Source organism: Manacus vitellinus, unplaced genomic scaffold (assembly GCF_001715985.3).
Source record: "Manacus vitellinus isolate BGI_N305 unplaced genomic scaffold, ASM171598v3 scaffold_5_pilon, whole genome shotgun sequence".
Taxonomy (NCBI): domain Eukaryota; kingdom Metazoa; phylum Chordata; class Aves; order Passeriformes; family Pipridae; genus Manacus; species Manacus vitellinus.
This window is the reverse complement of record NW_021940682.1, coordinates 20,730,190-20,755,093: the sequence shown is the minus strand read 5'-3', so window position 1 is coordinate 20,755,093 and position 24,904 is coordinate 20,730,190. Positions and strand designations below refer to the sequence as shown.

At 38.5% G+C, this 24,904-nt stretch overlaps 2 protein-coding genes and 1 non-coding gene across 5 annotated transcripts in view; 2 read left to right on the top strand and 1 right to left on the bottom strand.

Moving 5' to 3' along the window:
• SLC25A3 (solute carrier family 25 member 3) overlaps positions 1-11,980 on the top strand; it is a 13,232-nt gene extending 1,252 nt beyond the window's left edge. The window contains exons 2-8 of the mRNA XM_029963435.1: positions 1,576-1,699; positions 4,001-4,122; positions 6,268-6,447; positions 6,569-6,750; positions 7,457-7,629; positions 8,608-8,718; positions 8,829-11,980. Of these exons, the coding sequence (XP_029819295.1) occupies positions 1,576-1,699; positions 4,001-4,122; positions 6,268-6,447; positions 6,569-6,750; positions 7,457-7,629; positions 8,608-8,718; positions 8,829-8,989 (1,053 nt within the window). The 3' untranslated portion in view covers positions 8,990-11,980. The remainder of the gene's footprint in view (positions 1-1,575; positions 1,700-4,000; positions 4,123-6,267; positions 6,448-6,568; positions 6,751-7,456; positions 7,630-8,607; positions 8,719-8,828) is intronic.
• LOC112841260 lies at positions 6,914-7,153 on the top strand. The gene has a single exon (XR_003212869.1). It is a non-coding gene; the product is annotated as a small nucleolar RNA SNORA53 (small nucleolar RNA).
• A 2,793-nt stretch (positions 11,981-14,773) lies between the features above and the next one.
• On the bottom strand, positions 14,774-23,430 carry IKBIP (IKBKB interacting protein). Of its 3 annotated transcripts, XM_018080261.2 has the most exons (5): positions 23,420-23,430; positions 21,739-21,967; positions 19,995-20,112; positions 18,525-19,101; positions 15,726-15,834 (listed from the first exon to the last, which is right to left on the bottom strand). In XM_018080261.2, the coding sequence occupies exons 2-5, from the start codon at positions 21,930-21,932 to the stop codon at positions 15,830-15,832; spliced, it is 894 nt and encodes a 297-aa protein (XP_017935750.1). In that variant the 5' UTR covers positions 21,933-21,967; positions 23,420-23,430; the 3' UTR covers positions 15,726-15,829. The 3 variants fall into 3 exon arrangements, with proteins under 3 accessions (XP_017935749.1, XP_017935750.1, XP_017935748.1); XM_018080260.2 differs by lacking the exon at positions 18,525-19,101 and having other exon boundaries at positions 14,774-15,834; XM_018080259.2 differs by lacking the exon at positions 15,726-15,834 and having other exon boundaries at positions 16,174-19,101.
• Positions 23,431-24,904: the final 1,474 nt, after the last annotated feature.

The following is a 24,904-nucleotide window of genomic DNA, read 5'->3' as shown; positions in this document are numbered from 1 at the left end:
CTAATCACAGAGAGCCCCGCGGAGTCTGTCTTGGGGAGCAGAGAGCGCTTTTTCTGTCTCTGTAGGGCCTGCAGCCTCGGTCACTGAGGTTATAGGCCCGTACTTTTTCATCCCTGGGGAAGAGCAGAGTATGAATTTGTGGATTCAAAAGACCATGTCTCCCATCCTCTTTTCCTTTTCCTCTTATTTTTTCCCGTTTATTCACATCTGAACATCCAGACGTGCCTGCAGATGTTTTTGGGCTTTTGTTTCCTCCTTTTTTTTTGTGCCTAGCATTTGTAGAGTATACACCAGATAACTGGTGTTTAAGATGCACATTAGAGTCAAGTGCTTCCCATATGTTTCCCGATCACTTTTGTGACTTTTAAAGGTCGTACCGTGATAATACTTCTAGTATCACAAACTGGGTAAGGTTGGATGAGCCCACAGTGGGTCATCTGGTCCAAGCTCCCTGATGAGGTGGGGTCATCCTAGAGCACATGGAACAGGATTGCATCCAAATGGTTCTTAAATAGACTTCCACAATGTCTCTGGACAGTTTGTTCCAGTGTGTGGTCACCTGCACAGTAAATAAGTTCTTCCTCATATTCAGGTGGAACTTCCTGTGCATTGGTTTCTACCCACTGCCTCTTGTCCTATCACTTGGCACCACAGAGAAGAGCCTGGCCCCATCCTCTTGACACCTTCCCTTCAGATAGTTACAGACATTGATAAGATCCCCTCTTGGTCATGTCTTCTTGGTGCTGAATAGGCCCAACTCTTTCAGCCTTTCCTTACAAGAGACATGCTCCAATCCCTTAATCATCTTTGTTGCCCTCTGCTGGACCCACTCCAGGAGCTCCAAGTCTCTCTAGTCCAGAGGAGCTGAGAACTGGACACAGCACTTCAGATGCACCTCACTAGGATTGAATAGAGGGACAGGATTGCCTCCCTTGACCTGCTGGCAGTGCTCTTCCTGATGCAGCCCAGGATACCATTGGCATTCTTTGGCCCCAGGGGCACAGTTTTGGTCATGGACAGCTTGTTGTCCACCTGGACCTCCAGATCATTCTCTGCAGAGCTGCTTTCCAGTAGGTCAGCCCCCAGCCTGTACTGGTGCCTGGGGTTGTTCCTTCCCAGGTGCAGGACCTTGCATTTGCCTTTGTTGAACTTCAGACAGTTCTTCTCTGCCCATCTCTCCAGCCTGTCGAGGTGCTTTTGAAGGGCTGCACAATAGTGAAGGTATATATTAAAATTCTTTTAAGCTGTTAAAAGCTTAAAAACATCTTTTCATAAAAGAACTAAACGGTTTCAGCAAGCCACCTTTTCAAGTACTGTGATTATTGAAGTGTTTTAGAGCAGTTAGATGGACATTCACGTAATATGTGAAAGACAACTCAGTGTTGGATGTTACTTAATAAATTTTCAAGAAATTGCTTCTGGCTTTTAGTGTAGTAATCCTTTTACCAGCTAACTAAAGCCCTAAATCGCTTGTTGGTATGCTAAATATATTCAGTAGGTGCACTTATTTCTTAAAAGCATTATGCTTAATCTTCATCCTGTTTGTAGGCAGTTGTGGTCAAAGGTGGCCAGTAGTTTTTAATCTTTGTAGTCTTTTCTGCTGGGTTCATTATTTCACATACCAGTTGCTTCTCTGGCCTTTGTGTTGGAAGAAGAACGTGTTGCGGAAGATATCTGAGCTTGCACAAGGTCACACAAAGTCAGTACAAACCACAAGACCTTTTAAAGAGTTCAGCTCAGGGCATCAGCTATAACCCAGCTCAGAGGCAAAATGTTCTATGATCAGCTTTTGGAATTTGTCCTTACCATGTCAGATCAGCAGCAGAGATAAAAAGTAGTTATGATGTAGCTGTCCCAACAGTAGGCATATTTTTATGCTGTGTTTATATTTGAGTAGCTTTGTGGTGTTTGTGCTAAGTCAGTGCCTGGGTATGTTAGAATGACTTTCTTGCTCTCTGTACTACGTGTTTAGAGGTCTCTTCACAGGTAATGGTTTTTAGGACATTTGACTCTACCTCTAAAATAGAAAGTCTGAGATGTACTGCCACAAACTTAGATACCTCTTAAGAGCTCCAACCTGATTGATACTGGTTTGCTTTTCTTAATTGCTGTTTTTGAACACTGAACTGACAGATCAGCCTGAATAGTGATACAGCACATACCTAAAGCTCTACTTTTCTGTGACTACTACAAAGGTCTGTCTCTGTTAGTTCAGGAGTGTGACTTCTAACAGTAAATTACTGTGAAAAAGGGACTGTGAACAAACACTTCTGGTGTCTGGGCAGTGTGGTAACTAGTGAAGTGCTGTTGTGCTGCAGGCGAAGGATAGCTGGACAGAACTGCCCCATACAGATCTAGAGTCTGTTCCCTGATTACACCTGCACAGAATGCCTGGTCTGTGTATGTTTAACCTGTCATTCTGCAGAGTTGTAAACAGACTACTGCTGTCTGCAAATCTGCCAGCTTAGCCAAGCTATTTTGGAGGTTTGTGTAAGTCCCAGATCGGCATATTTGCAGTCTTGAGCAGTATCTCAATTGACTGTTAACTGATGTCTAGCTTTAAGTTTAGGCTTAATATGCTGTCTGTGACTTGGTTATTTTAGAATAAAGAAAAAATGATATTGTATTGACTTGGTAATTAATTTTTAAGAGTTAAGTGAGAAATGTGAATTTAAAATGTAATATATCTGGAAGATATGGAGGAAGAAGTTCCCTTAAAATAGCAAAGTTATGAGCTGGATAAGCCTGCTAGTGTTAACTGCTGCTCTATTGATACTGTTAAACATAATTGTAAATTTTTGTTGATGTTCGTAAAGGAATTTATTTCAGAATCAAAAAGAGAGTGAAGAAGCTTTGCATGAGATAGGTTTTCACTGTCTTTTGGTTTTCATTAGTGTTTCTCTGGAGATAGTTCTTACTAAGCTGGTGTAACTTTAATGACTTCCATTATATTCAAGTAACAGCAATGGATGTAATAGCAAAAGATTATGCCCTTTTACTCAGGGAAATATTTTCTACATAGTGTATTGTTTTCTGGATGCTTATTAAGTATATTAGTTTTGTTTTTACTTATATATTTAAAATATTAAGCATGGTTGCAGAACTGTGCTGCTACTTTATCCTTATTTTGTACTGTTAAATGTAAACTTGAATGAACAAGCTGTATATAAATTTGAGATTCTGTATTTGAAAGAAAATAAAACCTGTATAATCTGAAAAATACCTGAAAATACAGCTGCATAAACAAAATTCCAACACTGATCTTGTAGATCATTATAAGTCTCTACTTAAATACGGAAGTTACACTATCATACAATATTTAACCAAAGAAGCTTTGTTTCCTGAGTACTAGAGGGAATTGTTGGACATTGCAACTTTGAGTCATAATTTCTACTAGCAGCTTCTGGGATTAATTTCTGTGGTTTAAGTGTGTTGTGAACTAAAATGTCACTTTCTTCCATTGCTTGTTTAAAGGAACAAATTCAATTTGGAAGGCTTGGAATCAAATCTTGCCAGTCTAAAAGGTGGTAATTTAAAGCAAGGGAATTATTTCTGTGTTTAACAGTACATTTATACTCCCACAAACTTAAATGGGAGTTTATTTCAGTTTAATACTTCTGAGAAAGTAGCATTCAGTCAATTTTGGTTTTTTTTGTTTATCTTTGTTACCATTTGTGATTGATCATATGTATGTAATTTTTTCCAATTAACTAGAATACAGCTGTGCCTATGGCTCAAACAGATTCTTTATGCTTTGTGGCCTTGGTGGGATTATTAGCTGTGGAACAACACATACGGCACTGGTTCCCCTAGACCTGGTTAAATGCAGAATGCAGGTTTGTTCTGCATGTCAGTATGTGATGACATTGAAAAAGCATGTTTAGTGTGGTATATTTAATCTACTAATGAATTGGAGGCATAAACTATACCTTGGACATCATTGTCCAACAGTGCATGGAGTTTATATAAAAGCATGGTGTGTCTTTATTTTTTGCTGCAGAATACAGTTGTGAATATGGCTCGCTCAAGTTTTATGCTCTCTGTGGCGTTGGTGGGGTCCTAAGTTGTGGCCTGACACACACTGGTGTTGTCCCCCTGGATTTAGTGAAATGTCGTATGCAGGTTTGTATAAACTTAAATGTTTCTTGAACTTTTACTTCTATATAGACAGAATATTAATAGTTTGCAGTAGGGATGCACTCTTTTCTGGATGACAGGAAGTGAGTAAACTTGAACGCTACTTTATCAAATCTGCTACTGTGAGAGTAGCAAAATACCACTTTTGAGAGAAGCAAAGGTATTTAGGATAATCTGGATGAATTATTTTTTATGACATTTTAAGGCACATTTAACTGACTATATTTGCTAAAAGGAACCCAGCACAGTGTTACTCTTGGCTGGCTGGTTGCTGTCTAGCACTATTCCAGTGCTTTTGGAGTAGGAAAATAGTATCTTTGGTGTTCTGCAGATCTGGATTTTAGCCTGGAGTGACATGCATGTGTAATTTTATCCATTAACACTGTGGATATCAATGCATGGCTTATGGATTGGATATTTTCTAACAATGCCACTTTGAGTAGAATGGCTAAAACTTGATTTGGTATCAGTGGGGCCATTGGTGCTTGCAGCTGGTTTCCTTGAAGTGCTTCTTGATTGACCTGGAAGGAGTGTCATTGCATCACACTTAATTTGTGATACCAGCTTTGCATTAAAATCACTTAGTGAACAGCCATGGCTAAAAGCATACAAATGGATTTTCTCAGGCAAATCTACAAGAATGAAGCAAATTAAAGCACACTTCTAAATTTCTGGAAATACGGTAGTTGAAATTAGGAGGGAACTCTGAATTAGTCAGACCTACTGGTCACACTAGGAGTACTGGATGATATTCTTTAAAGTTGTGTTCTTCTGGATGGCCTTTATTTAGCATTGTTTACCAGAGATGCTTTTTCACATACTTAAGCTCTTGAAATTCTGGTCTCAAACTAGAAATTCTGTAACACATCAGACATGCTTGGCTTGGGCTTACCAGTCCTGGGTTTCTTACATGGTAAGGGTGGTGATACTTCCCTCTCCAGCACTTAAGGGGATGTTCAGGAGGGCGGGTTCCATGTGAATTCCAGGTATGATCTTGTAAAACCTGTCAGCATTTCTCTTTACAGATCCAGTACAAAGCATGTTACTAATCCTTCCTAAGTTCTCCAGGAAGAAACCTGTTGCCTGCCCTCCCATGTCTTTTTAAGAAGAGGTCACCTTTGCTATGGTTTAACTGAAACCAGGACACCTGTTACATAGCTAATAACTAAGCATGGTTCTGACTTGAACGTAGCCTCATTTTACAGTGTACCTAATGATATATCCAGTTTTCTGAAATAATGTCTCTTTTCAAAATTGACATGTTTAGGTGAAGTGATTCTTGAGTAGGTTGCTGCCAGACTGCAAGACACATGCAGGTTGGCATGTGTGTCCCATAGCTTTTTCTGAAACCTTTGATTGGCTTTCGGTTTGATACCTCCCTTCCTAATGCTCTGAGGAACTGTTGGATGATGTCAAATATGAAAAGTAAAAGTGTGATGTGACTTAATTACCTCTTTAAGAATTTCTGTTAAATTATTTCCTTTCACGTGAAACAAAACTATTCAATTCAATCTTTTTTTAATTTCTGAAAAGTTAACGAAATTCCAAAGTTTTGTGGGCAGAAAACAATTTGTATGTAGCCTTGTACTTTGACTTCACAGTAAAGTGTAGAAGTTGTCGAATACTCTTTGTTCCCCATTGCTCCATCTGTCTTTGACTGTGGGGGGGGGATCAAACTGAAGGTGGGCAGAGAACCTTTTCTGATTAGGAATCAGGTGAATCATCAGGTTTGGTTTGTGGCGACACTTGAGTGTATGTAGGTGTGACATGTAGAGTGGATGAGATGGCTCACAGGAGCTATCAAATTTTTAAAGAATCTGATCTATACATAATTGCACCATATTACCTCTGACAGTGTTAGAATAGTGATTTCAGTAAATCTGTTAGTTATAGTTGTATTGTTGATTTGGAGAATAAGCATAAAACAAAATTCAGACAATAAGTCAGGGTTTGAGACCAGCAAGTAACGATTAAGTTACATTACTGTAACCTTGTGGTGAGTATATCATCTGTCCAGGGAATTTTAGGAAGCCAGCTGTCTGAGGAATTTAAAAATTTTAAATTTTTGATGGGGGTGTGAGAAGGGAAATGGTAAGCTATATCAAGTATTTAACTGCCTATTCTGTTTAGGTTGATCCACAAAAATACAAGAGCATCTTCAATGGATTTTCAGTGACAATCAATGAAGATGGCGTTCGTGGCTTGGCTAAGGGATGGGCTCCAACCTTTATTGGATATTCCATGCAAGGGCTTTGTAAATTTGGTTTCTATGAAGTTTTCAAAATCCTGTATGGCAACATGCTGGGAGAGGTAAGCCTTAAGTAGTTTTTGTAAGTATTGTAGATATTGTATATCTACAATATAATAGTAATGTGGAGTAATCACAGAAGCACGATTAATTAATAAAACTGTGTGTTCATGTTCACTTCAGGAAAATGCCTATTTGTGGCGTACTTCGCTATATTTAGCTGCATCTGCCAGTGCAGAGTTTTTTGCTGACATTGCTCTGGCTCCAATGGAAGCTGCTAAAGTTCGTATTCAGACACAACCTGGATATGCAAACACTCTGCGTCAGGCTTTGCCTAAAATGTTTGGAGAAGAAGGCATCTGGGCGTAAGTATCTCTGTTTTAATTTTTGTTCAGGTTCTTGATGCTGAATATTTTTTCTTAAGAACTGTTGCTTTAATTCTGGCTTTAGCTTATAATACGTTTTGGTCTTTGTATTTTAAGATAACAACATACTTCAGGGAATCTGTGTTGAGCTGGCTGTTAATTCCACATGCTCCTTAGATCCATCTTTGTGAGTATCTTTGTGCTGAGTTCTGCTGGATAACTTCAGTTTCTAGCAGTTCCAGTCAGAGATATTCAGCAACTTTCTGGTTGTACAGTCAAAGATGCTTGAGTCATTGGCATGTGAGAGTAACATAACTGCATGTTAGCTTTCTGTTCTGATAGAATTGGCTGTAGATAAACCAGTCATTTCTCACTATCAGGACTTGGCTGGTATGCAGACATTAGCCTTACTGCACTGGTAGTATCAGTACTACATTACTGCAGTGCATTGTAATCTGAAAAGTGACTACAGAAACTGCTGTGCAGCCTGGGTATCAGGAAAAGTCTAATTTGTGTTGCTATTTTAAGGTAGTACTCAGGAACTAATACAACTTAAATTTCTGTTCTGTAGGTATTGACAACCTTACAATATCAGTATTTAGAAACTTTATTCTTGATAATAACAATAAGCTAATTTATTTCAAGTTGGAAATGTACCTTAAATATTGAAGAAAACAAAACTGAGTTTGTCTCTTCTCTGATTAAGTTTCTATAAAGGTGTTGCTCCACTATGGATGAGACAGATTCCATACACAATGATGAAATTTGCCTGCTTTGAACGCACTGTAGAAGCTCTCTACAAGTATGTCGTTCCCAAGCCACGAAGTGAATGTACAAAAGGAGAACAGCTGGTAGTCACATTTGTTGCAGGCTATATTGGTAAGGAATCTTTAAGTCCTACACTTCATTAATGGACTACTGCAACTCTAGAGTCCTGTCTCTTCTCAGAATATTAAATAAATGTCACTAGCATGGGAGAAATTACTTGGAACTTAAATATATGCAGGGGAAAAAACTATGTTCGGTCTGTTAGTGAAAAATGAGTCTGTAATAGAACAGTACTCTTAATCGTTCCTGTATATTACCAGTGTTGATGCCCAGGTTTAGGAACTGCAGCTGATTTAAGTGAAAAACTTGCATCTTTGTTAGTGTCGGGAAGGTTGAAAGGAAGGTAAGAGATATTTGGATGGAACAAGGCTTTTCAATATCCAAAGACTCAGAAGGACTTTTTTAGCAAAAGAGTTACTGCAATAGCAGAACTGAGGTATTTTCTATTCACATCACGTTATCACAGAATCATAGGATCATTTAGGTTGTAAAAGACCTTTACGATCATTAAGACCAACCATTACTCTAGCACTGCCAACTCTACTAGTGAACCATGTCCCCAAGTGCCACATCCACACCTGTTTTAAGTACCTCCAGGGATACATCCAGGGATGGTATCTCTAATGCTTCCTTCGGCAACCTGTTCCACTGCTTGACAACCCTTATGGTGAAGAATTTTTTCCTAATATCCTATCTAAACATCCCCTTTGCAACCTGAGGCTGTTTCCTCTTGTCTTGTTGCTTGTTACTTGGGAGAAGAGATGGATGCCCACCTGGTTACAGCCTCCTTTCAGGTGGTTGTAGAGAGTGATAAGGTCCCTTCTGAGCCTTCTCTTCTTCAGGCTAAATAGTCCCAGCTCCCTCAGTTGCTCCTCATGAGACCTGTAGATCTTCATCAAAGTCCTTTTAGGATACCAGAACATGATGTCTGTGCAATTCATTAGATGTGGTTTCAGCTGGTTGTAATTAGTGTACACAGTAATGGTACAGCTAAAACACCACAGAACTAATGTCAAATTATTCTTTCAGCTGGCGTGTTCTGTGCAATTGTTTCCCATCCTGCTGACTCCGTGGTGTCTGTGTTGAACAAAGAAAAGGGCAGCTCTGCTTCACAGGTTCTTATGAGGCTTGGATTCAAAGGTACATCCTTACTTTCATGTATTTTGGATCAAGTGTTTGTGGTGTTTTGTGGAGGATTTCTGTTTTTCCTGTCGTTTTATGCTACTCATGCTTAATGTTTTGCTCTGCAGGTGTATGGAAAGGTCTGTTTGCTCGTATCATTATGATTGGTACCCTGACTGCACTACAGTGGTTCATCTATGATTCTGTCAAGGTTTATTTCAGACTTCCTCGCCCACCTCCACCTGAAATGCCAGAATCTCTGAAGAAGAAGCTTGGTCTAACTGAATAGACAACTCATGGACTGACTGCTGGCTGTCCCAGTGATGAGTTTCATGAAACTTTTATATATTTGACTATGTAGAAAACAAACTCTATATGATGTCATTATTGGCTGTGCCCTCATCTCACATGAGGGTTTAAATTCAACCACTGTCATTGCCTGAAATAAATGAGAAACAGAGTGCTTAGTGTCTGTTTACTACTGCATATGTAAGCTTCGTTTCATAGCAGCAAATATGTCAAATACTCTCCCTGCTTTCCTCTCCCCCACAAAAAAAAGTTTAAAAAGTGGCTCTGTTCTACACATTAGGGATCAGAGAAGTGTTACTCTTCCACTTGTAACGAAACTAGGCTTTCACTGTTTCCAGAGAAGTGCCAAAACGTGTCCTTGTAGAACTGCAGAAACAAACTGCAGTCTTGTGCACTTTGAGTCCACTGGTCATTTGCCTATAATAAGCTGTTACTGTAGAATACCTGAACTCCTGAGTAGCTGAGACTGCAGTCCGATAGGGCATCCTGGTCATAATACTGGTGTTCCCCACAGAGATAAAAAGAATCTTATACATCCTAAAGCTGTTTCTGCCTTTGGATGGTCATCCCAACTTAACTAACTTATGCTTACTTGACTAATTTTTGCTTCTCTTGGCTTTGAACCACACCAAAGAACTTGGTCCTTCTGGTTGTCCTGTGGAATTAAACCTCTTTAACTAAAAAAATGCTGTTGTTAATAAAGATTTTCAAATATATCTAACCACTAAAAACTTAGTTCAGCTTTCCAATAAGATAAAAATGGCTTGTCTTTTATTGGAGAGTTGGAAAAACTTGCCAGCTTTTCCCTATGTTTGCTATGGCTGTAGTTTTTAATTTATTTTTTTTAATGAATCATTTTAATGCTGAGCTTTGGTTGAACCATGCACTTCTGCAGGGCAAGGAGTCATAACCTTTTTTTTTTTTTTGGACCCTGATGTGAAGAAATCTAGGTTCCTAGGCATGCAGGAGGAGACAGTCATGCAGTCTTTTACTGAAGGATGATAACGCTGCCCTCTGCATTTCACTTGTTCAGTAACCCACAGTAGATAATCACCCTCTCCAGTACTACTTTGTTCACATAGTAGAGCTGGAGCTGAAATGTCTTTTGTGCAAAACTGGATATTATCTGCCTTACAGCATGTGAGCTGATGATACTGAACTTACATTGGCACTCACGTATGTTGTGCTGTTCTTCCTCTTTACTTGGTTCCTTCAGAGCTAAAAGGACAATTAAGGCAGGTGCCATTGGAATAGCATAAATAAATATACTGACTGCTGCTTCTTGCTGGAGTCTGATGTGCCTGCTATTGGTTTGCTTAGCATCAAGCTTCTCACCCCTTGGGAAAACCCTCCAACTTCCAAGATTTTGATGATTATACTGAACAAGAAAGCTGGGCCTTATTTTGAATTGCTGCCTTTCAGAATGTGGAATAAAATCTAAAACTTCTCCATTTCCCTGTCACCAGGACACTAATAAAGGCACTCTTAGAGTGGCTGGTATCTTAACTGCATTACACAGCAAAGTCAAATTCCTTAAGTCTAAACAAAACATTTGTGCAAGTACTTTGGTGTTGAATTAGAATTATTTAATGAAAAAAAAATGTAAATCTTGTTTCCTCATAGTGAGTGGGAAGCTTTGAAGTTATTTAATGAGTCATTAAATGCTTCTAAGAGCTTTCTTGGGGAAGAACCTTTAGTATGACTTGATCTTGTATCAAGACCATAGATGTTAAATCAACTTTTGAAGTTAACCTAAGTGTGTGGTACAACTTGTTAGAAAAAAACAGTATCACTTTTGTGTACCTAATATCAGTTTCTTTAAAAGCATATTTTAACTCAGTAGATATTTCTTTGTTTGCTGTAAAACATCTCAAGTTCCTTCTAATTCTGGGGGAAGTGAGGCACTTCTGTCAAATTTTAAGGCTGGCAGAAGAGTGAGACAAGCTTGGCTCATGCAGTGAGGTAGCCTGATTGTCTAACAATCCAATGCTGAGCTACATTTCACAAGACTGCTTCTTGTTCTGTATGTTGAGCAAAATCGCACAATTTTTCCCTAGAATAGGGTCAACGTTGCACAGTTGTTTTGTGCAGTAATAGGAGAATCTTAAGTCTGTTTTCTCACTGCTCAAGGGTAGACCTGAAACTGTCCTTGTAAAGATGCTCAGATTTATCAAAGTAGATCTGAGACTACAAGAAGCAGCCAGCAGTTCCTCTTCTGTAACTGAGAAAGGGAAAATATACATAGCTATCATTGCAGTGTTGTGTTTCAGTGGAAAACTCCAGAGGGGGAGAGAATTGTCTTGCAGGTGCTGGCTTCATTGACATTCAGCCATAGGCTTGTTCAGATGCTTGTTCGGAAAGGGTTCGACATGTAAAATGTTTCTTAAAATACCTGCTGGTATTTTAAATAAGCTTCAGTGGGAAAAACGTAGTATTAAAATGCATTTAAAAGGTCAACTTTGTCATTGATAACTGCTTTGTGCATAATGCCTGGTACGTTTTCCGAAGTCTGGGAGGCTGGGGCGTGGGAGCAGTGGTGCTTTTGATGGACTCGCTCTTCCATTGCAGGGCAAGTCCTGTATCGAAAAGGAGCACTCCATTTTGAACTTGGATAACTCCAGACCCATCACTAAACCCCAAAGTGCTTTGTAAAACATGGATTATATATATGCTGCTTGTGTATATTTTATGAATGACAAAACGTCCTTTCTTGCTGGTTTTGGAGCTGAGTTTTCTGGTTTAAAGCATATAGTTACATAAATTTGGAATAACAACTCCATTCACACACAGTATTTGTATGAGGTTGTACCACAGATCAAATGTGCTGATACTTGCTGAAATGTTTGTTGCATATCATTTTAAAATGGGCTGTAATAATACAAATAGTTGTAATTAATTTACATTTCTATATAGAAATGATGTAGTTCACAGTGAAAACAATAAACATCCTGCTTTTTTATAGCAAATATGAGTACCCTGGGGAGATGAGCTTAGTAGCTATGTGGCTTTGTTACAGAATACGATTTTTGTAACTCCAGATGATGGGGAGAAAGATGTTGCTAGCAGGAAATTCTTGGCTGAGCAGGTGTTCTACTGTCTAAAAGTAGATTTTAATGTTTTGGGATTACTTTGCTCATGTAATTTTTCATTGTTGATTATTTGATGCTGTTGCTGGCTTTTGAGTTGTTTTTTTCCTTGCAAGTTGCTGACAAGAATATTAATTGACCAGTTTTGTGCCTACAAACTAAATTAAAAGCAAAGATCTCCTGAGTGTCACCACAGGTTGGGCTCCATGGGATGATCTGTTTTAAGAACCATAGCTGTAATTTTCATTATTATCTGAATCTCTCAATCACTTGGTAAAATTGGAGAGAGTATCTTTGAGTGACCCTAGAAACGAACTTAGTAAGGGGTTGTAGTTTTCCTGAGCTGATAACTCTCCCCATCACTGACAGTACTAAAATAAGGTGAGTAGCAGACTGCTTTAAATTTTTGAAAAATACTTCACTCTCTGCCTCACCTTTTCTGCTGTAGAAAGAGCTTTGCCTTTGTCCTTAGGGCAGTGTAATTGCAAAACTACTCTTCAGTTTTTTTGGTACAGTGGAGGTGTGTGCTTGAAGGGCAAATTTGTAATACTTGTGCAGATTATGGCAGAATTACTGATTGCTCTCCTTATGTATGAGGACAACATGTGGATGTGCCAACGTTAGATCGAGATTTTTTTAAAATATTTTTTCGAAGTAATCTTTATGACTTAAATTTTTTCTCTTGCTTGCAGCAGGAAAGGTTTCTGAAAGGATCATAATGCTTTAGACCTGCACTTCCTGGGAAGGAAGGGTGGGTGGTCTGCATACATCTGAAGGGAAAGGGAAATTAATGGTCCTGAACTTGCCATAGAGACCATGCACAGGGCCGTCTACTCTGCTTTTTCCTGGTAGATGTGTTCTAGAATTTGGAGGTTATTCATCTGGGGGTTGAAATCCACGGTTGTTTATCCTGGCTTATTTTCTGGTTAATGTTCCAAGAAGAGAGTGCTCTTTTCATGCAGACAGACCTCTGTTGTGTCAAGAGTGCTCTGATTAATTGTGCGGCTGGAGCGTATTTTCCACATCACTTGTGTAGGTAGCACTCTGCTGGTTGTCCAGTTCTGCCTCTCCAGGTTTTTGCTGGCTACTGATGACAAATGGTGCATTCATAACGTTGAAAATTAAATAAATTAAATTACTGTAGCCCATGATGCCGTTAATCCACTGGTAACTGTGAACTGCATCGTATGGGTCACAGTGAAAGACGTGCAGAGTGCATTTCTCACTCCGCTTATCTGTGTTCCTTTTGTAACCATGTCTGTTGTGCCAAGTGCTCTCCTTGATGCAACATGAGCTTGCACACTAAAATAACCAAAATAGAGTTGGTGGATCACTGAAGAGCAGGATTTAATATACAGATGAGATATATTTATTATGTAATCCTCAAACTCTCATGGTGTATGTGCATATATATTTTTTGAGGTATATACACCACATGCTTTAGCATGGCTGACCATTCTGGCTGTTGATTTTTCTGTCTCCTTTAAATGCCATTTGGTTATTTTTAGGGGCTCGCTTAAGAATTTTGTGAAAGAGCAAAGGGTCAGGAGTTGGTAAAGGGTGTCTGTGGATGCTTTCTAGAAGCATTTGTCTTTTGACAGGTTTATTTTTGTGGTCTGTCAGGTGGACTGGAAAGGGGTAAAAAAAATTGGGAGGTAGCAATAGACGTTTACCAAAAAGAGGAAGATTTTAAATGAAGTATTTGAGGTTGACTGAGGGCAATGAAGGGGTATGGAAGACCAGCAACATGAAGCTGACCAAAAGATATGGAATGCTGAATGAGGATGAGAATGGTGAGGGAGAGGAATGGTTATATTTTCCATTCAATCAAGAGTCTAGTAGCTGCAAGATGTTCAGGTATGACCAACTAAACAATTGAGAAGTTATAAAGGCCTTACCATATACTGACACTTCTTGATATAATTCCATTTACAGGGATTTTTTGAGTTGCTGTATTGCTCCTAATAGGTTTTTATAGTAATTTTTATTCCTATTTAATGTACTTTCCCCCCTGCCCTTCGTCTGCTAAACCCATTCTCACTATGTTGTTACTTCAGTCTACTACCTACAGCATTTTCAAACGTCCCAGATCTCCTGTTTTTCAGCACAGAAATGCTGCCATTGGCTCATATCAGTGTAGCCTTTTGGGATGTAAGTAGCTTCTCTTTGCAATTCTGCTACTCACTATAGTATTTTGCAGACTAAGAAATAATGAATGAATAACTGTTAGGATTCCTGAACAGACACCATGACACTGGTGATAAAGCCATCAGCAGGGTTAGTAGGTCTCTCAGAGCATTGTCCCTATAGAAATTCTGTGTTTTAAAGATGAATGGTGCTGCACAGTAATTACGATTTACAACTATAAAGCCTCATAGGAAACCTTATACAATTTACTCTATCTAATTGCGTGACAAACTCTTTGCAAGGCATCAGCAATATTTCTGGGCATTGCTTGCTTCACTGCATTTACCTCATTAAATATTATTAAAAAAGAAACCACTTTAGTTTACGAAAATCACAGACTGAATATATTGAGACAAATTGCTATTGCTGTTTGACTAACTCTTGTTTTGCTGGAAGCCACAATTTTATTTCCTCCTTTGGAGCAGGAAAGGAAAACTGAAGATCTGTCAGTCTTGTGTCCCGCTTTCTTCATGAAAGCAAACTCCAAAGCTAAGAACATAATTTTGTGTTTTAACACTGCTTTATTGTACAAAACAAGCAATTTATTAAATGTAGCATTTGTCATTCTTCAGAAAGAGAAATACATGCAGAGAGACATGGTTTTTGCTCACTTTATAAACTTCTCCCTTGAAATCAGTATGACTTTTTCCTGTCCTTTTCAAAGGAATAGGACAAACCTCAAGTTTGAGTGTGCTTCTAAATGAAGCCTTTAAATATTGTCTGTCTTCTTAGTACTGCATGTGATGAAGTTAACAACTCCTCAAACACTATTCTTTAGGCAGTGGCCTTTCAATGATCAGTTCAAGTCTGAGATCTTGGTTATTTCATCTTTCACATCCTTGATCTTGGTTTGAACTCTTGTTAGATTGGCCAGTTTCTCATTCAGTAAAGCAATTTCCTTTTCCCGTCGTAGTACCTCCTCCACTAATCTTCCTATTCTCAGCGTTAGGTCATTTATTAATGGCTCCAAGACAGCAAACTCCTTTTTAACTTTGTACATCTTGGGTTTTAAATCATTTGCAAATGTAACCGTCTTCAGAACTTTTGCTCTGTCACCTTCAAGATTCAAAAGTCTATCTGAGTGCTTGTTAAAATCACTCCTTAACTCAGACAATGCCATCTTCATTTGCTCGATTTTTCTTGCATTACTGGATGCCAAGCTTTGTATTTTTGTACTTCGGTCAATGCTACTGGTGAGGAGGTCACCTATATTTTTTACTGTCGTCTTTTCACCTTTTTCTACCTTATCTTCTAGTGCTTGCAAAGAATCTGTCAGTGCAGTCATTTCTGAGACTAGGCCTGAAATGCGCCTTATGTCAGTTTTTACTGTCACGATTGTCAACGTTATGTTTTTTGCTACAGAAGCTGCATTCTGTTCAATGCTTGAAACTGCATGATAAAGGCTTGTTAAATTCTTCTGCAGTTCTTCTTGTTTTCTAATTATGCTGCTAGACCATGTTTTCATTGTATAAATATCTTCCTGCAGATGCTTTATGTGAGAAATTATTTCAAGATCTTCCAGCTGTTCCATTAAGTTCCAAGTCTTTTCACACTAGAGGGATACAAAAATATATCTAGCTTAACAACTCACATCATAATTCAAGCTATACTCAAATGAAATATCTTACTATTCTGATATTCAAATTGAGTGCAAATCCTGTCTCTAGGAAATCAGCTTCTGTTGCAACACAACCAAATTTTTTTTTCCTGACAGTATACATAAAAAATGTTACTACTTTTTCTGTTACAACAAAAAATTACAGGAAGGTGCTATATGACTTTCCCACATGACCTCTGAAAACACAAGTCATCAAATGCAATCTTTTTCCATTTATAGGAATTTTTGTAGTAAGTCTCCCTAAAAGCTACTTTAATGAGAGAACACAATTGCTATTGTTGGATTTTTGCCTGGATTTACTAGTTCACTTTTTTTTTAAAATGACTAGTTCTTGGTTTTCAAATTTGAGAGGAAGAAAGGAAAATATGTGAGTGATACTATCCTGTTCAATCCCCAAAAAGTCAGGGTAGAACTTGGAGAGAAAAAAACCACTAAATGGGCAAGTTGAAACACATTCTAAGAGGCTATCATTAGTTTCATATTAATCCTCTTCTAGACGCTAGCAGTAAAAATACCACCAAAGAAACAAATACTTTTAGCTCTTCAATAGTGTTGGTCATTCCTCACTAGCTCAGAACTGTCTGCTCAAAAGCAAAAGACCAAAATTGTGGAAAGTTGTGCTTGTTTCCTAGCTAATGCCCTCTAAAGATGAAGATTTCCTGTTCAAATTCCTGTACATTCAGGTTTCAATAATGTTAAGGTTGACAATCTAGCCACCCTTCCCCAAAAAAGATATGAAGTAGAAACACTATAACTAGAACACACTTCAGAAAAGTATTTAAAAAACATTTCTTTACAGAATAGTTTTTCTTAATGGGACATGGAACACTAAAGTATTTACTCTGTACCCTTTCCAAAGGAGCAGTTTATTTTGAATTAGATTATGTACCAGGACAGGACAATTCACTACAATGTATTTTTATTTTGAATATGACTGTAAACAGACACAAATTGATACATAAGCAATAAATATATGAAACTGATACAGCTTTATAACATTGAGAAATGCTGGTTTCATAGTCTCTTGAATGGGCACTTTTACCTCTTTAGTGAAGATTTCAGTGGAGTTCTAGAGAAACAACTGTACAAAACCAGAATAATTTAACTTAAGTCTGATTAAGTCATAAATATTGTGGGTTCACACTGTTTCAACTAAGCAAACTACTTTCCTGAGTTCCGAAATACAAAATTAGCAAGATATAAATCTGTAGACAAAAAAATGATATTATCCCTGAGATCCACATTTCAATGAACAGCTATCAGGCCTATTAGATAATATGTGTAAGTAGATCTATGGATAAACTGGATATTCCCTGATCCCAAGTACTTAACTCTGTGGATTTCATTAATTACTTTTGCAGCTCTTGGTTCAGCAAACTTTGGGAAACAATGTCAGTGGCACTGTTAATTTTTTTTCCCTTTGAAATGCAAAGCAATACCAGATATATAATGTAATGCCTAATAGAGAACATTCTACAGAATAAAAGGTTAAAATTTGTTTCTAACAGCACCAAAACAAACAAACAACCCCCAAACTAATCCAGTGACTTATCACACCAAACTTGTAAATTAAATGATGGAAGAAGAATCTAACAGGAATATCTGTTAATAAGAACTTTAGTCTATATGTAGTTCAGTGACTTCAATGGCAGAACAAAGCAATGCCAGTGATTTTAGGACATTTGAAAAGGCTGGAAATGAGGTCTAAGGAGAATATTTTCATGGGGTCAAAGAAATAAATGATAGCACCAGCTGCTATGTAAATACCAGCTGCCTATAAATACAAGACAACGTTCTCAGTAGGGGATTCTTCACTAGTGTTTTCTGTAATGCTGTAGTAGCTAAGCTTCAGCTGTTAAAAATGTACTCAGTGCTTTCCTGCACATAATAAAATACATAGATCCCAATAGCAATTCTCACATTGAGAAGCCTGTGCCATAAGCCCCAAACCGTTATGGTATACAATACATTATAGGAAGGTACATGTTTCTCTACTGAGAAATACGTGATTAATTGTTCATTGTGTTACAAGTCCATGGAAAATAATACAAAAAGTAATAACAACAGAAACTTAAGTAGTGAAAACTAAAAATATTAGGGTTTTTTTTCCTTAAATCTAAACACTTTGCTTCAAATTCCTTAAATGAAAAGGATCTTTTAATAAATAAGCTGAATATAATCCTTAAGTTAAGAAAATATTTCTTTCCTTTTTCAACACAGTATGGCTTGCTCTCTAGCCTCTTTATTATAAGTTTGCCTTTCAGGCTAATCCAATGTCTGTTTAAATTAATGACATATCCTTAACATACACTGAAATCACATTATTGAAAATAAAGTGCTTTTTCATCAATGAAAAACCTAAGTCCAAATTTACTTATCCCCCTTCTGGTCATCTCCTAAGTTACAGCTTTCTAAAGTTACTCCTTTTGCTTTTGAAGATACTGTTATGTCAGGCACTACTGTTTCTAAAGCTGCTATTTCATGTTGCACTTTCAACAAGCTGCCATTGTACTGTATGCCTTCGAGAACCTTTTGCATCGCCATTGTATCAGAAACTGTTTTCAACATATTATTTTCCACAGTGAACAGCTGTGTTGTCAAGTCCTGTATCTTTTTCTCCATACCTAGCAATTCACTTGACAATCTAAGAATAGAATGAATAGCATTTTCAATTGTTGGCAAATGAGTCTTGCACTCCTCAATTTTAGGTTCATAGTTTGCAAGTTTCTGATTCAGGTCCGTGTCCTTGGCTACCAGACTATTCTGTTCTTCTTCTAGCTTTTCAACTGCCTTTGCATGCAAGTCCAACTTGTGTTCAACTCTAGAGAATTCATCATCTTCTTGCGTTTTTACTGTTCTAATATTTCTGGCTGTACTGTCTTCCAAATCTTTTACTCTTTCTGAAAGGGATTTAATTCTTTGGTCGACTTCATTAATTTGGGAAGTAACTTCTGTGTGTATGAACTTTGCTTCAGATTTTAAACCACTAGTGTTTGTATTCATTTCATCCAAGCTTCTTCTCCAGGAATTTGTAACATTTTGGAACTTCTTATTAATGCTCTGCATCTTTAGAGAAAGAGTCTGTTCATTGTTCTGAATATCATTTATGATGTTATGAAGAGAAGATATTTCCTGCTCAAAATCAGTCATCACAGAGATGGATGAAGCAGCTTCTTGCAGGACACTTTCAGAAGACGCAAGCTGCATTTATAACACAAAACAATGTCCGTGTCTACTTAACAAAAGTAAGAATAGAAAACAATTTCCATTTATTTAAGAGAGAATAAAGTCCCTTAAAAGCCACTGTACTTGTTACAAAGGACCTATATGATTTTTTTCATATTTCATCTTTAAAATATTGTTGATTAACCTATCACGAAAAGCTCAAGTAAAAAGGTATGTCTATTGTTGCATTTCTATAGAATATATGCCATTTTCTTTTTTGTCAATCCCTTGTCTCCATGTTTGTTTTTTGCGTGTAGAATACAGTAAATGCCATGCAACATTTTGCAATCTTAAGTGTAGCATATAAATATCCAAATTACATCATGTATAAGTGACATCATTCTGAGATCAGTGCTAAAACAAAATAACTGGCATAAGCCATGCTGTGATCCCATCATTATCTGTAAGGTACTGGGGATAATTTGGCAGTCAGCACAAGTTTTCTACTTGATAATGTCACACATCATAATATTTTTTCATTGTTTTATTTTCTTATCTATCAGTTCATTATGTTTTCATGTTATTAGAACAGGTCTACTGCATAAAAATGCCTGTAAATTTTCTTCAAATCAACACATGTTGAAATCATACACAAAAAAGTACTGGTAGACTGAAGGACGTGCATCAATGTAAGTTTTTAAAAATAGTTTAAAAAATAATACTGAGATAAAACCACTACATCTACATACTTGAACAATGGCATGGATAGACTTGTTTTGTCACATGAAATATTCTCTAAAGGCCTATTCACAGGCAAGTAGAACACATTATGAAAATTTATTTTAAAACAGAAAAATTAACAACAACAATGTAAAATGATGGTAAATGTTCACGAGAGATTTTCCAATTAAGATGTTAATGACTATTACCTTTTCAGAAATTAAATTTACTTTATTTTCCACATCCAGGATTTTTTCAGCTTCTTGCTGTAAGAAATTGTACTTTCTTTCCATATCAGTAAATTGAACTGACTGCCGAAACAGAAACCTGCAAATTGCAAGTAAATAAACAGAAAACGTAACTACATAATTAGCAGATATTAAGTGTTCCAGGACCTGATTCACAGCAATTTGTTACTGGAGGGATTTCTATTCACAGAATCTGCTAGATCAATATGTAAGAGGGAAAAAAAAATAAAAATCAGGATTTAATGAAGTTGATCTGTCTACATACTGGAGTTATCTTCCAAAAGAGGCAGGAAAAGAAGGAAACATCCATAGATGTCTTCATTTTTACTTCATTTTTTACACTGTACTGCCATTCAAACAGAAAAAACGTCCAGAGTACTGGCACAAGAAGACTGTCACACACTCATGATGCACTGCCTCGCAAGATATTTTACTGATGAAGCATTATTTAACTGGTGGAAATAAACCACACGCACAGAAATTTGGACTTTCTTACAAAACATCACAAAAGCATGCATAGAAGTCTTTGAATTTAGAAAGGCTAGTTTCCGTTTAATTGTAACCACCCAAGAACACAGGGTGGCAAAGCTCGTACAGCTACTGTAATGACAATGCCAGCTTTGAACAGGCAGTGAAGATCTCAGTCCTGTACTTTATACATATTCTAGATTCATTTACTGTGAACTTGGATGCTTTCTGAACTTTGTCTAATTAAAAAGGCAATGAGACAACCAAGCAAAAACCCCTGCATTTTGCTGGATGCTTATTAATCCCCAAACAAGGTCTTTTGAAGACTATGCAAGGGTCCTCTCTGTATTAGAACAATTTTATCTAGAACAACAGAGCTTACTTCAAATGCTTGTGCTTTCATAAATTTATACTTATAATTTATGGTAAATGAATTATTATTTACAATTAGAAGTTTCAAAATACATAAAATGTTCTGTAAGATTAAGTTAGGCAATAAAAGCTATAGACAGATATATGCAAAAGAGACATAAACAGACATACATAAAACAGTAAGCAGAAGCATAAGTAATAATTTTATTCTACATTGTTCTGTTTCACAAAAATTTAGATAATGAAATCTAGGTGACATCAACATAAAAAATTTATCTTAATTTTCGGATTGATGTCTAGAGTGAATAACCTAAACTAATTTCTGGCACTAGATTTCTAAGAATTTCATCATATCATTTTTACATGAAGCTCAGTTTCTGATGGAACTAAGGTACTGATGCTGATAAGATATTCTAAAACATCTTTAACGAAGGTATTTAACCTTTACTTGAAGACTCCACCTGAGGAACAATTACCACACTGCTGAGCAATTTATTTACAGAAACTCTGTTTCATTTCTACTGTCTATTTATGACCTGCCAAATGAGCCTTGTTGTACTTATTGGCAGATTAAGCTGCTCTTCAGTTAGATGTAGCCTCCAAAGCAGGTACTTAAAATTCATGAAGGCACCTTTTAAACTTTCAACATGATATAATAAACTAAGCTTCTGTTATAACTTACTGTACATCCATATTTCCATGCTTGTGAATACTGCTATTCTTTTCTTGATCTTTCTGGCTTTAACAAGTTTATGTAGTCACTTAACTCAAGCATGGCATTCAAATATAAATCATACAGTCTGTGACTGAATACCATACAGAATACAAAAGAAAATATTAAAACCCGCTTTAGAGGGTTACCTACCAGGTCACCACCAGGCAAACAGCAAGGGAAATTATGGTCAAGCTTGTCCGTGAGTCCACCCAAAAGGAACTCTGATTATAGCTCGTCCTGGGATTTGTCAGCTTCCCATAACTACTTTGCTTCTCAATGTTTTGTGAGCCTTCATTGGTCTTAGACGAAGAAATACCTTTTTTCCTTTGCTTAACTTCAGACATTTTGTGGTTTTAAAAAGCAGAAGCAAAAGAGAAAGCTAGGATAAAAAACAAACCCAAAAAGGACTACTTAACTTCTAATCATTCTCAAACATAAACTTTCACCCTTAAAGTATACAAATACACGCCTAAAAATGTTTCTTTCAGTGTTTACTATGTTTCTTAGTTATGTGCACTTTTGTAAAACGTCACAAGACTTTCATTTTGCCTTCTATAGCATAGAGCCCACCTTTCATATTTTCTAAAACCAAACTCTTCAAGCTTTAGCTAATTTCACCTTTCCAGAAATATTTCATCTGGAGTAGAATAAGAAATTTTAAAGATATACTGAAAATCACAAAGACTAAAAGCACATTTCTTTTTGTAGTTGATGACTGTCACAAGATCATCAGCAATTTCACTAATGGACTTGTGTTTTACTTGTAGATTTTTTTTTAAATAATTATTACCTATACCACATTAAAAGGGGAAAGTTATCTTTTTATTTTAAAAAATGAAATTGCAAGTCAAGCTTTAATTTAGAAATAGTTCTATTGTAATGATTTCATATCATCCGTAAAATCATAAACATCAGTTAATAAAAGGTCAATAACAGAAAAATTCAGAAGATTAATTAAATTATGCATCTAGATCAAAGAAAAGCTACAACTTGTTCTAAATAAAATTAAGGTCTGAATAGAAACAAGTAATCTTCAGCCTCATATTTTACCAACCAAGTGGAAGTACAGAGTGGAATTTTTAAGCCTAAAATCTTCCACAGTACTGCTCAAAATAGACTTGATCCTTGGTGGATTTGGTTTAGCACATTTTGAGACAAAACTGTTGTGCTGCTTTTTGGATCACTTTGCAGTATTGCCGCTTAGTCACATATCAAAATATAAATATTTATAGACACTTGCATAGTCACATACAAGCATAAAAAATATTGTTTAAAATCTAATCTGTCATAAGAGCAGGTATCTTAGGGCTGTTTGAATCACAAACACAAGGCAGCATGCTCTGAGTTTGAAGCACGTAGGGAAAAACACCTCTTGATCTCAAAAAAAAAAACCAAAACCAGAAAAACGCTATTTTGTAACTTTTAAGACACCTTGAGATTGAGAGCATTACGAAGTTAAAGTAAAACAAAAAAAAAAAAGAGATCTGAATGGTAGTTAGGGAAATAGTTTAATACAGAAAAAAAACCAAAAAGCCCTGCTTTAAAAGGACGGGTTCAGATCGCAGAGCGGTGCGGTACAGAGGGATGAACCGCAGCTTCCCAGAGACCCTCCCGTGCCTCCCTCCCTCGGCTCCGGCCGCCCCAGCCCTGCCCGCGCTGGGTCACGGACACTGAGCGCGACCGCCCGCCCCCTCCCCTCCAGAGGCCCCCCACGTCCCTCCCGCAAACCCGAAGCACCCGCCCGGCCCCCGGGGACGCCCCGCCCCGGGCGACCCCCAGCACCCGCCGCCACCTTCCCCGCTCCTCCGGCCGCCGCGCGCTCCTCCGTTACCCCGGCGCTCCCTGGGCCTCAGCTGCAGGGCGGAGGGGCGGACGGCCCCGCGCTGCCCCGCAGGCACCACGTTTTACAGGCCGCGAAGCCCCTCCCCTGGCCGGGCCGCGCATCGCCTCCCGGTACGCCACGTCCGGCGCCTGCCGGCTGCCGCCGCGGGAGCGATCTGGGCACACACAGCTGGCAACAACAGCTGGGCTTCCGCGCAAGCGCCGGGCTCTGCTGGACGCGGGGCTGGGCAGCAGGCAGCCCGGCCCGGCCCGGCCTTCCCGCCCCCGGTCCCGGAAGGAGGAAAGCGTGGCGGCGCCGCCTCCGCAGTGGTCGCGGGGCAGTGGCGTCTCCGCGGGGCCAGGCGGGGACTCGCTGCCGGGGTTCGCGGCTGCCCGCCAGGTGAGCGGCGTAGCGGAGAGGGTGGGAGGACGGACCGGGCCAGGCCAGACCGGGTTTGCCTGGGCGGGGTGGGGGACAGCGGCGACGGGCGGCGGTCTGAGCGCTCCTCTTTCTGTTTCCCTCTCCGGGCGGCTGATAACGGCGGCTCGGGTGTGAGCTTTTGTTTTGGGTGTTTGTGCGGCGGTTTCTTTTGTATTCGCTTCACACGTGGCTTCATTATTGTTGTTATTGGTATTATTATTTTGTTTGTTTGTTTTTTTGTTTGACCTGGACGTTTTTGGGCTGGGGAGCTTTCGCGTCCCCGTTACCTCAGCGGTGCGGTGGGATAAAGGTGGGGGGAAGGCTTTCCTGATCGCGTAATTTTCAGTGAAAGTAGGAAATTCTGCCGGTACGGCGGAAGAGGCGCTCCAGCACGGGCTTATCCAAAGCTCCTGAAGGAGGGAGCAATCGGAAAAGGTGAATGCTTCTGCCGGCACCTGCGTAGTTGCTCCATGGAGGAGTTTGAACTTGCTTACGGAGCTTTCTGTCAGGAGTGTGATCGGAGAGATAATTTTGGTCACTGGGGACTCTCAGGGGCAGCTGATGGGTAATGGAAAACCTTTATGTTATAGACAATAGTTTTCACCTGTTGTCTTCGGACATGTGGGGTTTTTTATGACACAGAGGAAGAATGAAAGTTTATAGCGTTGGGTGTCAGATCAGTATATATATCAATATAGCAAAGTCATTGGTAGTGTTGGGCGCTCCATCTTCCATCATGTGTCACTATTTGTGTGCTTGTATTGAACTTGAGAGACAACATTTAGTTTATCTTGTGTGATGAGACCAGTCCTCTTTCTCATCCTGTTGTCCCAGTCGCATGATCCAAGGACTTGAAAAAATTGAGAGATGTAGTGGGTGCTGAGAAAACCTTTTCATAGAGACATTTAGCAAGTTTCTAGTATATGAGAAGCTTGCAAAGTCTGTGGTTTTGTAGCTCCCAAGTGTTCATAAACATAAATTCATAGAAATGGGGGAAAGGACTCAGACTTTTTATTTTCAGAATTAAGAGTACGTATCAGGTACTGTACATATTTTCCACTAATGCAGCTGCTT